This window comes from Phoenix dactylifera, chromosome 2 (assembly GCF_009389715.1).
Source record: "Phoenix dactylifera cultivar Barhee BC4 chromosome 2, palm_55x_up_171113_PBpolish2nd_filt_p, whole genome shotgun sequence".
Lineage (NCBI taxonomy): Eukaryota > Viridiplantae > Streptophyta > Magnoliopsida > Arecales > Arecaceae > Phoenix > Phoenix dactylifera.
In genome coordinates, this window is record NC_052393.1 from 27,120,687 (window position 1) to 27,136,598 (window position 15,912).

At 36.2% G+C, this 15,912-nt stretch overlaps 1 protein-coding gene across 1 annotated transcript; it reads right to left on the minus strand.

The window, feature by feature from the left end:
* Positions 1–1,272: 1,272 nt before the first annotated feature.
* On the minus strand, positions 1,273–13,093 carry LOC103714529 (calcium-dependent protein kinase 12). The gene is made up of 9 exons (XM_008801811.4): positions 12,909–13,093; positions 5,610–6,889; positions 3,478–3,621; positions 3,250–3,402; positions 2,919–3,034; positions 2,675–2,842; positions 2,471–2,598; positions 1,763–1,862; positions 1,273–1,650 (listed from the first exon to the last, which is right to left on the minus strand). The coding sequence occupies exons 2-9, from the start codon at positions 6,283–6,285 to the stop codon at positions 1,591–1,593; spliced, it is 1,545 nt and encodes a 514-aa protein (XP_008800033.1). The 5' UTR covers positions 6,286–6,889; positions 12,909–13,093; the 3' UTR covers positions 1,273–1,590.
* Between the last annotated feature and the right edge of the window lie 2,819 nt (positions 13,094–15,912).

Here is a 15,912-nt window from a genome sequence, read left to right on the forward strand (position 1 = left end):
CATCATGATGGGGAGAATATTGGCTATCTTGACCTTGTTGTTTTGATCTCCCTTACCTCGGCCTTGACCAAGGTGAATGACCCTCGTATTGACTATTGACTGATGTGATATTTTGGTCGGCCCAACTGTGGAGTAACACTGAAGATCATTAAGAGAGCTACAGTTATGATCTCGGTAATGGTCTTGCCAACTTGGCCAGAAATACATGATCAACGTAATTAACCCCGCGTGTATACCGCGAGGAGCTGTTCCCATACATTAAATGCATGAGGCCAGCTGTCACTAAGCAATTATTGCACTTTCCGACAATTAAGGTAATGATTCTCATCCCATCCTATATATAGGGGTGAGCAAAGGACCCTCAGGTAAGCGCACTCAAACCCTCTGCCACTTTTATCTCTCTTATTTTTCTACTAACTTAACTATCAGAGGATCCTCCACCGAAAACCCTCCAGTAGGTCAGGTTCATCTTCCGGAGCAATGTTGATTACCCTTCAATATCTTCAAGAACTTCTTCGACTCCTAGACGACTTGCCTTTCTTCTTGGTTCCGACCGACCTCGGGTGGCAACCGACCCTGGCTCGGATTCTAGCAACAACACATCCCATTTTGCATATTATCGTACAATTTTTTTTTCCAATTATCACAGCAAGAGTAAGCAAAGAAAACATAGCAACCAAGTTGTGAATATCAAAACTACTTCAAACTTTTTCTTCCAAAATTTCCTAGAAAAAATGGCTTTGTCAATTCAAAAAGATCAGTATGTCCGGAAGCAAAAGAACTATAATTCTATAGTTCATTGTACCACTGCTGCAGCTCTACAACACAGTGGAATAGATGATGTTCCCAATTATAGCCTTAGAATAAGCCATGTTATAAACCCTCACCACACTGTGGTGTTGTAGTTAATTAAAAATAGCCCTGGAATTTGATTTGAGCAACTTGCAAGTGGCTTGATCTACTCAAGACTAGCTCCAAAATTCAATATCTGCTGCATTGGAGTTTAGCTAACTAGTTAGGCCAACTCAGGATCAATTTTGGTCTAAACTTTAGTAGGTATGTTTTGGATTAATCCATGGACATCTCCGCTCACATGTCCATGCGAAGGACCTTGTCAAATGACAGACAAATAGCCTAACTGCTTCATTCCATGCCCAACTCCAGCAAAAAGAACATACATCTAGTAAATTACTTACAGAATTCTGTTTGCTGATTGCTGCACTTCTCGTAACGGTATTTAAATTAAATTTTAAGATTTAGAAGTCACCACTGTAAGAGACGAAACGCTTTTAGAAATTTATAAATACTAGATCGAAAGTGTCTATTAGTTCAGACATTCTTGGATAATCTCCCAACATTATTAATGATATCGGAGTGACGAAGATGCTCTTGATATTTGAAGACCAAGTTTGCCATGTATTCTCAGATTTTGCCAACATGTTCTGACTTATGTATTTATAACTCAAGATGCCTTAAAACTGAGCAGGGAGCTTTTGGTTTACTTAGTTATTCAGTATGCAAGGAATGCTGTTTAGGCACAGCGTTGTTCAGAAATCTTGTCAACTGGTATGTATTCTGCTTCCTTTAAGATCACATATGGTTTCCTCTCCTCATCATTGCCACAAATTCTTCATAGTTAATCCTTCCATCCTGTCGACATCCAAAGAAGCAGTATCAGACATGGCAACAGATTGCTTTTGTCAGGTATATGCAATAATATAAGCAATGACTTTCAAGTGAAAGAAGAAAAATGATTGCATACATTATCTATATCGACGTCCTCAATTATTTCAGTGATGGTTGCCTCATCACCCATTCCATATTGCGACAAGGCTTGTCTCAGTTCATCTCTTGTTATATACCTAAGAAGTATAATGGACATCAGATCAAGCAGTTTCCATTTAATGTGAACTGAGTAACAAAAATCTGTTGATTTTCTAATACTCGTGACCGTGAATCATGACTCTTTTCTTCTGATCAGTAATCAGAAATATATGCGAAGAGTAGAACTCGAACCAGAATATAAAAGTGGTTAAAAAACAGGCTATAGATCATTATCCTTTCCATTATATTATACTAAAAGTTGATCCATTTGCCATGATGTGTTTACAATGATAGGAAGGTGAAAACATATGGCAGATTAATGGATACAATAGTATTTCCAAAATGAGATAATTACATGCAATGGAAATGAATCGATGGGCTTTCTGTCCTCTTACAAAAATAAATAACTGCATGTAGTGGCATTTTGGATCAATTTAATAATTCGAAAAGGAGCCCAATAACAATGGATGGCTGTGACTAAGAACAGAAGTGGGGTGACTGCAGGGCCTTATATAAATTCCTTTGAGTTATGATAATGTTAAGAAAACAATCACAGGATGATTTTTATTCTTTCCTTGCTATGCGAAATATCCAGGCACTAAAGAAGCAAAACTCAAGTTATTGGATGCAGCAAGATAATGCCTACCCACTTCCATCCGTATCAAAGTATTGAAAAGCCTTAAGCAAGTCCTCATCCTTTTCCAGTCGATGTCGATGCATTGTAGCAGTAATGAATTCCATGTAATCAATAGTCCCATTCTTGTCTACATCAGCCTGAGACAAAAATACCAAATGTCAAGATCACAGAAACATATTACGGGGAACAGGAACTCTGGTAAGGCAATCGTACTGCATCCATAAGTTGTCTGATTTCTGCTTCGCCAAGCCGTGATCCTAGCCTAGACAGACCAACCTTCAATTCTTCATATGTAATTGTACCGCTCTTATCAGTATCGATGTTTCTGAACATTTGCTTCAGACCCTTCTTCTCCTCTTCTGAGAGGTTCTCTGCGATGACCTTTAATAGCCAAGAAGTGTGTATGTTAGCAATAGCAAAATGCAAGTATAACAGCACCTTTTTTCAGGAAGATGACCTTTAGAGCAAGTTTCTTTAGTTTGTTCATTGCCCTGAACTGCTTCATTCGGATTAGAACTGCACTATCGATAGGTTTATCCGATGCTTCACCATCTTTTCTGAGCCATGGATGTTCTGCTCATTATTTAAATCCAAATTGCCATGATGGTCAAGTGAACAAATATATAGACTATAAATGCATAATACATACATTAGCTCTTGTAAATTGGAATGTGAACCATGATCGTTGAAAATCTTAGTGCACCCTAGAGAGCTTAAAACATGAACATGCTGCCACGATGGAAGAGTTTAAGCTTTTACATGTTCCTCCTAAGCGACAATATACTAACCAAGGGCTTGGGCGGCAGTGATACGTTTCACAGGATCTTTCGTCAACATCTTTGATATGAGGTCCTTTGCATTTTCAGATATTGTAGGCCATGGTGGATTTCTGAGGTCGGCTTCACTGTGTAATATGGCATCAAATATACCTTTCTCGGTTTCTGTATTCATTTTCAAATCCTAATATGTTAGCAAACAAGTGCAGCATATGAATAAGAGGTGATGGTTGTTGGTACCTGCCCAGAATGGCGGCACGCCGCATAAAAGAATATACAAGATGACTCCAGCACTCCACATATCAATCTCCCTCCCATAATTTCGCTGCAAAACCTCTGGGGCGACGTAATATGCACTTCCTACAATTTCCTTATAAACTTTACCTGACAAATCATTCAAAAAGGCACATATGTTTAGCAGATGTTTTCAGCATTCGAGTCTTGTTCTGTAACACTAATTTCCCAAGATATATTTTGAGGAAACAAATATTAGTAATGTCAAATTGGTCTGGCAAAAGAAGCCATGCCTGCCATCTTGAAGAAGTATATGGCCTTCTCTGACAATAGAGACGAGCTTTTCAAAGCTGTTCCAATTTCACAGGCTTGTCCCTCATAAATTAATTCTGGGCAATAATCTTTATTCTAGATCTCCTAGGATATCGAACTATGTATGGCAAACTATTCCTAAATGTGATTATTTCCATGCTTCCACAGTCTCTGAAGCATTAATCATTGCCTCAAAATTCTGGATGAGACACCAAGGGAAAATGAACTGAGAAATCCAGTATTGCTTATAGTAAAGATAAGCAACCAAACTCTTTCTTTTTGGTAATTTATATGTCCTACCACTGACTCGTACATTCTTCATGGGCACAAGACATTTCAGAACCATTCATATAGAGTATCTAGCTCATCCTCCTAAGATCATCATAGACAAACCAGCCATATCTGTTGTAGAAAACAAGATTCGAATTCTGAATTGAAGATTGATAAGACTCCTAGTATCACAAGCACCAGCCTCTCTATGCAAGGGCAGAATAAGAGGTTGTTCTTCAGCTTGTGAAGGATAGGAGGTGGCTTGGCACTTTAAGACATGTTTCCCTTTTTGGAGGTGATTGAATAGTCGCTGGAGATAGTGGCACATTTCCTTGAGACTTTGCCCTAGCAATTTAACATTTCATTATTTATCTTATTGAGCTACAAAAACTAATAAAGAGTATTTGCACTAAGTTAAAGAGTATTTGTATTTAGATGTCATTTTTCTCCAAGGACAAAGCATGGTATCTTTGACAGTTCATCCAAGCTCCATGAAATAGCACTTCTCAAATTTTTCTGCTGGTAAAGAAGAATTCGAGATAGTCATCGTTGAGCTGCAAACCCTTCTATCATCTGTAAGGTGTTCGCCTTAATTGATAAAAGTATAATCCAGTAAGTTTGAGAACATCTTAATAATTGGCATTCAAATGTTGACATCAGACCAGTGTTGACTGATGTCAACTTCGAGCTCAAAGAAGTCAACCAGTAAACATGGAAAGACAGCATAACCATTTCGTTTTGAGTCTTGAGTACCTATACTAAAGATCAATAATTCAAATAAGATATGGACATCAGATTATTTGACCAAAATCTGTAGCATGCAATAGATTCATTTTGTGTGTTCTCACAAGGTATTTTTCATGTGTCACCATCTTCAAGTTATGGGACTATGTATCTTAATTTTCTGATACCTGGTGCAGGCTTATTCATTAAAGGCTACTGATTTCTATTGATGTTCACGAACACCAAAGTTTATCTGATGACACTCAGAAAGAATGCCAATCTTGCATCTTTTGAATTAAAAGAGAAACTACTAATCTTTTTGTACATTTCTTCATAGACATCAATCTTGAAATATATTTATGAAGCCTCAGTAATGACATCAATCTTACATCTTTCGAATCTAAAAATTCACTAATTATTATTTCTTATACAGCCAGTCTTCATAACCAGCAATAATGACACCTATTATTTAAACTTCAGCAAGAGCAGAAATATTACATCATTTGAATCCAAATATCACTAATAAAGAAAAAAAAATTAAAACAACTACTAAATTTACTTTCTTTGAAGATTATTTCTTCCATGAAAAATCAAAATTTCCATCAAAATGTCAAAGTCCTTCAGCTGAGTAATAAAAGACTGCGTTATTAAATCCATGAAACATTGCAATATAAAAAAAATCATCTCCAACTTATAAAACTACATGTGTGATTTTTTTTTTCTAAGAAGAATAACAGTTTTCAAAATTCCCTTCAATCATAATTAAATAATGAACTTTCATCCCTGCCCATTCAGTTTCTAAATCCCAACCCTGCAACAATTCACAAACTAACCTTCTTCGATGAACACAGAGAGCCCAAAATCAGTGGCCTTGAGCTCGGAGTCCTCGTCTTTACTGGCAAGCAAGAAGTTCTCCGGCTTGAGGTCCCGGTGCAACACCCCCATGAAGTGACACACATGCACCACAGTCACAATGTCCCTACATACCGCAGCAGCCTTTTGCTCTGAGTAGTTCCCCTTCGATATGATCCGGTCGAAGAGCTCCCCACCAGAGCACAGCTCCATAACAAGGTGCACGCTGTGCCGGTCCTCATACGCACCCTTGAACTCTACAATGTTGGGCTGCCCGGTGAGGTGCTGGAGGATCAGCACCTCCCTCCGGAGGTCCTCAATGTCGCTCCTGCTCAAAAGCTTGCGCTTCGACACCGACTTGCAAGCATACTTGAGACTTGTAGCCTTCTCAGTGCATAGATAGGTGATCCCAAACTGGCCCCTGCCAAGCTCTTTTTCAAGCGTGAACAGGGAGTTGATGTCAACCATGGGCTTCTCGAGGATGAACCCAATTTGAGCCGAGGAGGGTGTTCTCGAAATGGAGGCGGACGAGGCGGTGGGCTTCGGTTGTCGTGCATCTTGCTTGGGGAAGGAACGTCGACGTGAAGCTCCAGTGGAGGACTTGCCGGAGCCAGAGGTGATTGGAATTTCATAGGTTTTCTGGAAGCAATTGCCCATGGAGAGAGCGGTTTGTTTTTCTTCCTCCTTGGCCTCTTGGTTGGTGTAATTGGCTGGGATGAATCAATGGATGATGGGTCATAGTTTTGCTTCAGTGGAGAAGATTCTCTGCTTCCTTTCTTTTTCCTCCTATAATTCTACTTTGCTTTCCTTTCACTTCTCCTTATCTTTACCCTCGCCTTCTTCCATCCTTTTGCTTGGCTTTGGCAAAAGGGGAGGACAAAAAGAGCCAGCTGATCTTCCAAATGGGTGTACAAAGATTCCAAGCATGCCGTCAGATCAAGCAAAGTTTGTTATTCTTCAGGGGACAGTGGGGATGAAGTGGAGAACCATCATCCTCTTAGGAGGTAAGCTTACCACCCGTCAACCTTTTCAGTTTTCGGAGAAAAAGATTTAAATTTCTGTTAGGAGAAGAGGAAGCGACCGTTAACATTCCCGCCACAATTACTGATCTTTCCCGTGCCCATACTTCTTAGAGGGGAGGGCTCAGAACACAACTGATGGTATAGAGCCCAAAAATTATAGTTCAGACTGGCTGCCAAGGAAATCTGACCATGTTTCGAGCATTTCAGGATGCCGAATTACAGGCTTAAAGCAGCTCAACCTGGATGCAATAAGTTATTCTTGCATTGGGAGGATCTATGGATGGTTATGCTGATAAGGATTTATAGAGTAGACAAGGTCCTGCACTGAATAATTCCTCATGCAAGTGGGCAGAAGATGCGTTCAAGCAAAAAACTAGAAAAACTGAGAGGTACCGGATTGCACTGCCAATGGATGAACCTTCTCATAGATCTCAATGAACTAATCTATTATGTTTTTTAGGTCAATCAAATTGGATATATTTTAAGTATTCGGATTTGGTTGTAATACCAGCAAGTCTAGGCTGAATTATTTGGGATCAACTTTTGTGGGACTCTGTTCAGTTGCCATTGAGTTTTAAGGAAACTGATATCCATAAACAAAATCAGATTTCAGGCTTTACTAAAAGCATATTAGGTTTTAATTTTCATGAAATTCATTTCTCAGTTTTTTTGAGAATTGCGACCTCTCTGAAACGAAGTTTATATAAATCAAATAACAATATGATTTATTCTTGATCAACTCTTTGATATATATCCAAGTTATCATATGGACCATATAAAATGTTTGTGACTACTTGTCAGATAGTACATAAAATAGAAAACATGATGCAAGGATGATTCCAGAGTTATTTCTAGCCACTAATAAATTACATACTATAAATAAGCTCGATCATATGATGTTATTCTTAAGTTAACACTCTTATGGAAGATTTTTTAACAACTTAATATATATATATATATATATATATATATATATATATATATATATATATATATATATATATATATTTAAAGATCTGACATGAGAAAAAAACAGCTTGATAGCTGAGAATCAAGGTACCAAAGATTTCAAAAATTAGTATTAAGGGATACATTTGTCCATCGAACTGGTTATTCAACTCATATTTCAGACTACTTGGATGAATAGACTTGCTAGATTTGTATATTCTCCAAATATCTGTTTAATTATAAGCTTAAAAAAAGAAAATTAAGTTTTCTCAAAGAAAAAAAAATTAAAGAAGGAAGACAAGTTGAAATCGGGTACATTAAGAAAGCAAATGGATAATTAGAACCATGATTCGTCGTCTCGATACTCAGATCGCATACTAGTACCATCTAATTACAGTATCAGTACGATACGAGACGGCGAAACGTGCCGAATGTCAATACGATACGAAATTACGTACCAGTTTAATACTGCTTCTATACGGCACCGACCGATAGGGCAAACCTTGATTAGAACATTAGTATAAAATCATTCATTCGGTGGTTCAATGATTTAAAAAAATTCAGAAAATTGCTTTCTTCTGTATTTTAAATGCCCCTCGCCAAAGACAGATGAAGGGATTGGAAGCATGCACTTCATTTCATATAATTTGTTTGAACTTCTTATCACTGTATAAGATGCCTCCGCTATCAATTTCTTGACATGTAGGCTAGCTTTTGGCTAAGGCATATACCTAAGCCAGACTTTGTACGGATCCTTCACTTTTTTTTTTCTTTTTTTTTTTGCTAAGGACCTTCACTTTTAGCTTAACAGCTGAAAAGGGATTTTTTTTCCACTTTTAGGAGGATATGGATTCTTGTACTCCAGCCACCTTCAAAGGACACCATCTTGATGAAAGATTAGTATTCTAGGAATACAAAAAAGAAGTGATTCAGGTATGGCCCAAATCTAAGAAAGATTACATTCCCAAAGAATTGTTATTGGTGGAAGATGCTTGGAATATGTAGGCATGAGCCCACTAAAAGCCATGGGCACAGGATACTCTCACTTTTCTACTTTCTTTACCTACAGAACAGGACCAAGACATTTTTGTTTACTTTGAATTGATGCTTTTTCTTTTTATTAAGTCTTACCTCCAGCCTCTCAAGGCCTGATGATAACTCAGTTATATTAATTCTCTCCAAGGTTCTCATATTTCACACTTCACAGTGTATGAAGGGATGCATCAAGGCCTATAATTTTGCATAAACTAGAACATCTCTCTTGGACCTCTAGCCCAGCATCCTCCTTGACTATAGTGGTGCAGATTAAAGCATGTGTTACACCAAATCTTTTAGACAAGGTTTTTCTTCTTGCATAGCAATGGATTGTCATATAGACTGATTGGATTATCTGTGATTACTAAGGGAAAAAGAAGTGGTGGGAAAAAGTAATGTTGTGATCACCAATAATGTATATGGGTTTTAATTGCCAGCCAGACTTTGCTCAACCAGAGAATGGAAACAGATACTGCAAAGTTTTGAAAGTCAGATGATTAACTTTGTGCAAAGTTGAATCCAGAAAACAGACTTAATACTTTTGCAAAAATAATATGCACTAGTTATGAACATTGTTTGCACAAATTTTGAACATAAGCTGGCTATTTTTTGGGGCAACCTAGAAATGGCTAGCATTCAGCTCTGTTGCATACTTAACCAAGCTTGACTCAAGCATCAGCGAACCAAACTTAGGAGGCTCCTTTTTTCTTTCAAAGAACCACCATCAGAGTTCAAAAACTTGGAGAGAAATGCCAACCAGCTAAGGCTGCTAAGCAAAGGCTAGTCGGCAAGCTCAAAATTACTTTCAAGTCCAAGTATACCTAGGTTCGATCATACTCAGTTTCAGGTTTCAAAATCTGATGGAATTGGATTTAAAGTTTTTGCTTCATAAATTTTTAAAGCTACTGAATTCGAGCTTTGTAGAATTTGGTATTGTTTTATAAATTTTCCTTTTGACTTTAAGTAATAATCGCACATGTTCCATCTAATCGGCTATGTAATGCCTTTACCCACTTGTACAATATTATAATAGACACAAGATGGTAGAAGGATGATTACTGGGTTATTTTTCCACTAGTAGTTTACATACTGCAAATAAGCTTATCTATTTTGGCAAGCTATGATGATATAAAGTTACTCTGGAGTTAGCACTCTTTTGAAGATATTATAAGAACTTAGAAATAAAAACAATATAAAAAGATCCAACTTCGAAAATACAACTTGAGAGCTGTGGACCAAGTTCCCAAAGATTTCGAAAATTAGTATTAAAGGTGTCCATTGAACTGGTGTGATTCAACTCATTTCGGACAACTTTGATGAATAGTCTTGCTAGATCTGTATGTTGTCAAAATATGTGAAACTGAAAGAAACAATATTTTAAGCAAGTCAGATAAGATAAGATCGGATGCATTAAGAAGGCAAACAAAAATCTTAGTAATATTATTGCATTTTTACCTCTTTAATAAGACTATCCATCATTACAATGGTCTGACGATGTAATAACTCAGAAAAATGCTCTGTTTTATGTTGTAGATACCCCTCACCAGAAGCAGGTAATGCATTTCATATACTTTGTTTGAACTTCTTATCACTGTATAAGATGACTATGTTATCAATTTCTTAGCAGGTAGGCTAGGCTCGAGCTGAGGCATATGGATTCTTGATACTGCAATCAGCTTCAAATGACATCATAAAAAAAACAATCAGTGGCAAAGGGTATGGCTCACTTCATACTCAAATCCAAGAAAGATTGCTTTCCTAAAAGGAATGGTTATCAAAATAAGATGCTTGGGATATTTGGGCCAAATAAAGAAGAGCACCGACCGATTAGAGGCCATGGAGGCATGGCCACAAGATTCTCAAATTTTGCTACTCTCTTACCTCTGAAACAAGGCCAAGATTCTCTGTTTACTTTTAAGGGCATAGATGCTTTCTCTTCAGTCTATCTCTATCCTCTCATGACTTCATTAGAACTAAGTTATATACTTTTATCAAGCTGGTCCAAGTTTCTCATGTTTCAAACCAGTGCATAGAGGGGTGTACCAAATCCAAAGGCACCGCATAATTTAGCAAATCACTCTTGGACCTAGAAGACAAACTAGTGTGAATTTTGGATGCAGCATATAGTTATAGCTGATCTGATTTCAACAGAAATGGACAGTCATATCGATAGATTGGATTAGTTTCGATCACTTCTCATTTATATGGGTATCAAGTGGCAGTCAGATGTCCATAGCAAGTCCTTAGCAATTTAAAAGACCTACTGCTAGACATGAACTGCCAACAGGCCAACTTTCATTCATAAAAAAATGAAGGCGCAAAAACTATTTAGAAGCAAGAACAAATTCAGATGCGACCAAATTATGAATGAACCCAGAAAAGTATAAGCATGCTGTGTAACGATCAAAACTGAGTGCAAGTACATTAAAACAAATTAAAAAAATATTCATCCTGAGAGCACAACCATCCATTAGTACAAGCATGCAGATTATTTTCTGAGGTTTTGTGAAACATATAACCAAAAAAAATGTCTTCTGGGAAATGGGTTTTATGAATAATAGGAAGGATTTGTTACTCCCAAAACTCATCTTTCTCATTTTATGATCTGCATGTTAAAGCAACCTAACAAGTATTTTTTGTAAACCTCACTTGTTCTTTCTATATATTTGTTTTAGTAAAACTTAATAACCAAACAGCCTCTACATAGAAAACTCTAAAATTATGACCTTTTGGTTGCATACAATTTGTCTTTGGTAACAATGCATGAGTTGCTGATTTACACGGACTACATGGTATCAATGTCCACCATCATCAAATGTCCGAAGAAATCTAGTACAAAAGAAAGAAAAAAAATCCAAAGGCAAAGGCCATATAACTGGCCCAGAATTTACCTATTGCTTCAGTTTGGACTTGTACCATACATGCGGCCGATACCAAAATTAACATAAGTAGTTTGATTTCTTTCTGTGAAATAGGAAGATTAAGCTTAGGTGATTTTATTTCTTTGTGCGAGATTGCAAATTTGCCACCTTTTGCTATCACTGCCCATTTAGAGTTGAAAAATATTGGTATCTGCTGGCAGTTTGTTGTATACTAATGATATGAGCTTCACACACCAGTCACCTGCCCTGTAGCTAGGCTATGGAAACTCTTACATTTGGAATGGTAGATGATCTAATGCTCAAAAAGAAAAAAAAAATGCTAAGAAAACCTAGGACCATAGACTTTATTGAACTTCTCACAATTCAACCTTCTTAAATCTAGCTAAAAATAACAGTGGTCATTAGAAAAGGAGATCAATCGGCATGCTTTTTTATTTATTTGTAACCACCATTTCTGTTTATCTCCTGTTACATATTCTAAATATTAATTTATCAAACGAGGGATACATTGCAAATCATAAATAAAAATGAAAGAGAAGTACATGTCATATCTATCACTTCCAAATTCCTGAACAATAACATAAAGAAAAGAAACATTTGAGACTGTTCTGAACAACAAATAACGATCAAAACAAATAAACCAGTATTTTGATGAGTAGATGTAAAGGCTTCTGATTGCACACGTCTGCAGTGAAAGAGGAAGAACCAATAATACCAACTGACGCCCACTCTTTTTAGATCTACAGTTTTATGGACAATCTTTGTTGATGCAGGCTACCTTTGAGTCATCTTGAAAGCACGTGCGTAAAGAAGAAACCAGTTGAATACTTTGCTCATATATCAGTTCCAGGTTCATGGACATATATCCCGTAAGATATGCTGAAATTACCATTTTGACCAAAATACCCTAAACATTTCAGCTCTCCCTTGCAATCATAAGGGAAGCAAGTATTTTTTTTCATTTTCTTTTTTTTTTTTGCCTTCTACAAAATAAATATGCACTTTGCAAGCTGATGTTTATCTGGTTCAAAAACATAATCTTCTGCTAAATCTTCTATCAATAATCCATCTTTCTCAACATAAAATATCTAATTATCCATGAACAAATAAACAAGTAAAATTAAAATCTTTCTAAACAAGAGAGCAACAATAAAAGAGCTACATGAGAGGAGATGGTAAATCATCGTAGCTCAAATATAGTGCTCTCTTTAGAACTGCCGATACCTCCGATTCCTACGCAAACAAATCATTCTGCCAGTCTTTTATTTGATTTCCATCTAAGTAACATCTTAACACAAGCATGAATCTCAAACCTTCCATTATAGTTAACACTGATCTCATGAGGGGAAAGAACCCTACGGACGAAACAAAGCATTGAGAAGCAACAGCTTACCAATGAAATCTTAGTAGATCCGTGGTCTTGCAGCAATCCTTTGAACTTTTCCTAGACTAAGAGTTGCAACCTCTCATATATTAAAAACCCCACACAAAGATGGTGAATTGATTTCTCTCTGGCAGAGGGAAGAAGATCACTCCTTTGTCCCAAGATGATGAGCCGGCACAGTAATAGGAAGGAGGTCTCTTGTTTTGTCCCTGTTGACCTTCATCACTCCACCTGGTCCGTTGGATTCCCAGATAGTAATATCCAAGGGACAGAAATGGCAAGGCACAACTCGAGACAATTAGGGTTTCCTGATGGGCCATTCCGGCCCATTAAGTCCCACGCTCAGCCTGTTCGGCGTCCGGTCGCTATGGCGGAGATTGGGCTTTAGAAATCCACCAAAGAAAGAGAGAAAGAATTTAGGTTTCAAACCCTTCTTTTAGTTCTTTCAGTAGTTTAGGCTTCAACCCTTCTATTCTAGATTAATCATCCAAGCATGCATTTTCTGTCTGGGTTTTAATTTTCTTTTCTTTATTTTTTTCTCTAGATTTACCCAACAACGCCTGTTCGAGTTTGGGTGGTTTTCAAAAAATATTTATGTTATATTATATATTATAGAAAATAATGGTGGATAGTAACAACTAACTTTATTTCACAAAAGATGTTCTTTTAAAATATTATTTTATTTACACAAAAATGAAAGATACAATTTATTTGCATAAAAATTAATATATATATATATAGCCAATATAAATAGTGAAAATATGATTTATGTCTATATTTTTTATTTTATATCATGAGCTCAGTGCAATTATAGCTAAATTATACTAATTTTTAAATTTTACTTATTGTGTTATAACATATTGAGATTGTTATTTTAAAATTATCATATATTCCAAAAATAATGGCTTTAAATGGATGAATATAATTCTGTAATGACTTTTAGTGAATTCAATAAATATGTATTTATTTCTTACTTTTATCTTCCTTGATCATTAACTAAAGGGGGGACATATTGGTAACTTCAAAATCTCACTTAATTTTTGTTGATACCAAAGGTTGGCATGTATGGTGCACATTCAAACTACTAGTCTACCATGAACAATCATGTTTCATGATCTCCCAATCTAATAAAATTATATTTCACTGTTGTATAAATACATATATAATTGCAATATGTGCACTTCTATTATTTCTCAGTGTTGAAGAAAAGGAGTTAATGAGTGTGATAAAGAATATTGTATTCATCAAGTTTAACCATACTCTATAAAGCTTCGTTAACATAATATAAATGTTTGGATTAATAAATAACTCCTGAGAAAAAAATAGAGTCATGTTATGCACAGATATTCAGTAATTTTTATTTAATTTACAATATTCATTTTATAATCAATTGTATCATAATTAATATTTTTTACTATGTGTCAAATAATCTACTATAATTATAAAGATTTTGTTTATATGGAAGAATATAAAATGAGAGCAAAATTGATAAAATATGATTATTTTTAATGAAGATGCACTTTACAATGTCACATGCAAATACCCAGGCATGCATAAAAATGTTTATTGAACTAAATCAAGCTTATTCCATTCATTGCATTTTTCTACATGCATTTGATTTATGATTCATCTAAAAGAATTATATTTTTCATCAATTAAAGATACATACCTTTCCCGTCACCTGTTAGCTCTGTCCGCCATGGGTTAGCGACATAAAGTGCGAATAAAGATTTATCAGGACATTTTTCTTCGACAACTGAACTATCATCACCGTTCGACAATGTCATCGCGGATCCAGTGGTCGTGAAGTCATATCTTGAGGTTATGGAGGAGTGTGAGGTGACCATATCAAAAGAAAAGTCCGTCCTTAACGTGAGTGCTCTAGAATTTGCTATAATTTTATATGCGAAAATAAATTATTATGTCTATATAAATAATATTTTTATGTCTCACATATGCAATGCACATGCCTTTTTGTTAGTATATTGATAGTGTGATCGCAAAAGAAAGGGTGATAGTCATAGACCTAATTAACATCCATTGCCCCCATCTTGCAAGCATAATATATCGAAAATATATGAGTTCTCGAGTTGCAACCATGCATGCATTCGCATGATAAACAAGCCTACTAGTTTTCAATGAAAAGTCGTTGGCAATCTATATTTTGTCAAGCATTTAACTACTTCCTTTTCTATTAGTTGTCTACATATGAAAGATATTGATTCAATAAAAAGTGGAGCATGATGACTAGGTTCATGAAGAGGAAATGTTCTCTGAAACTACTTGTCTTCTTGGAGCTCCAACAACCACATTGATATGCCATATCTCGAATGATTAGGAGAGGATTCAATGCCTTCCACTTTTCTGAGTTTCTCCTCCACTGCTTTCTCTATTTACTTGGATTTAATCATCGCCAGGATCTCACACATGCAACATGACCAAAATAAAAGAGGGGAAAAAATAGAAGCCTGGATTGCATCAAGAATAAAATAACAAATAAAAAGATGATGGAGCAGTTGCTTTTTTTTTTTAGGCGATAGTGGAGTAGTTGCTTTAAAAAAATAATAAATAAAAAGATGGAATCATTCATGAGGGGAAGAAAAGAGTATTGTACCAGCAGTAGAAGTTAGGCTATGGTGGAGAACTGGAGCTGGAGGCTTGCCGGCCATTGTTGATATTCTAGTGGCAGGGGACTTGGAACAGGAGAAAAAAAATGTTCGCTTAAGGGTAGAGACCACCATATAGTCAAGAATTGGGTTGTGACTCTGAGATACAATCTCCAAAGTTTTATCTATGCTCTAAGTAATAAAGATGAGGTCAAGAAGTTCTAGATTCTTGCTTGAATTAGATTCAGTTTTTAAGATACATTCGGTTCGTCGTGTTGTTGTTTGGGCTCCAACCACTAGGTGAATCATTTCATTTGGAGATAATGCTTCCATCTCGAGATTTTTTTTTTCTCTTCCTTTGCTCCAATTTTTTCTTGTACCATTTGTCGAGAATTCGTATCCCAAAA

Bases quoted from the DNA above. Each gene is read 5' to 3' on its own strand.
- LOC103714529 (XM_008801811.4), bottom strand. From the start codon at position 6,285: ATGGGCAATTGCTTCCAGAAAACCTATGAAATTCCAATCACCTCTGGC. The intron at 3,403-3,477 runs GTACCAACAACC...AAATGAATACAG, and splicing joins CGTGCCGCCATTCTGGGCAG to AAACCGAGAAAGGTATATTT. The intron at 3,035-3,249 runs GTTAGTATATTG...AATAATGAGCAG, and splicing joins CACTGCCGCCCAAGCCCTTG to AACATCCATGGCTCAGAAAA.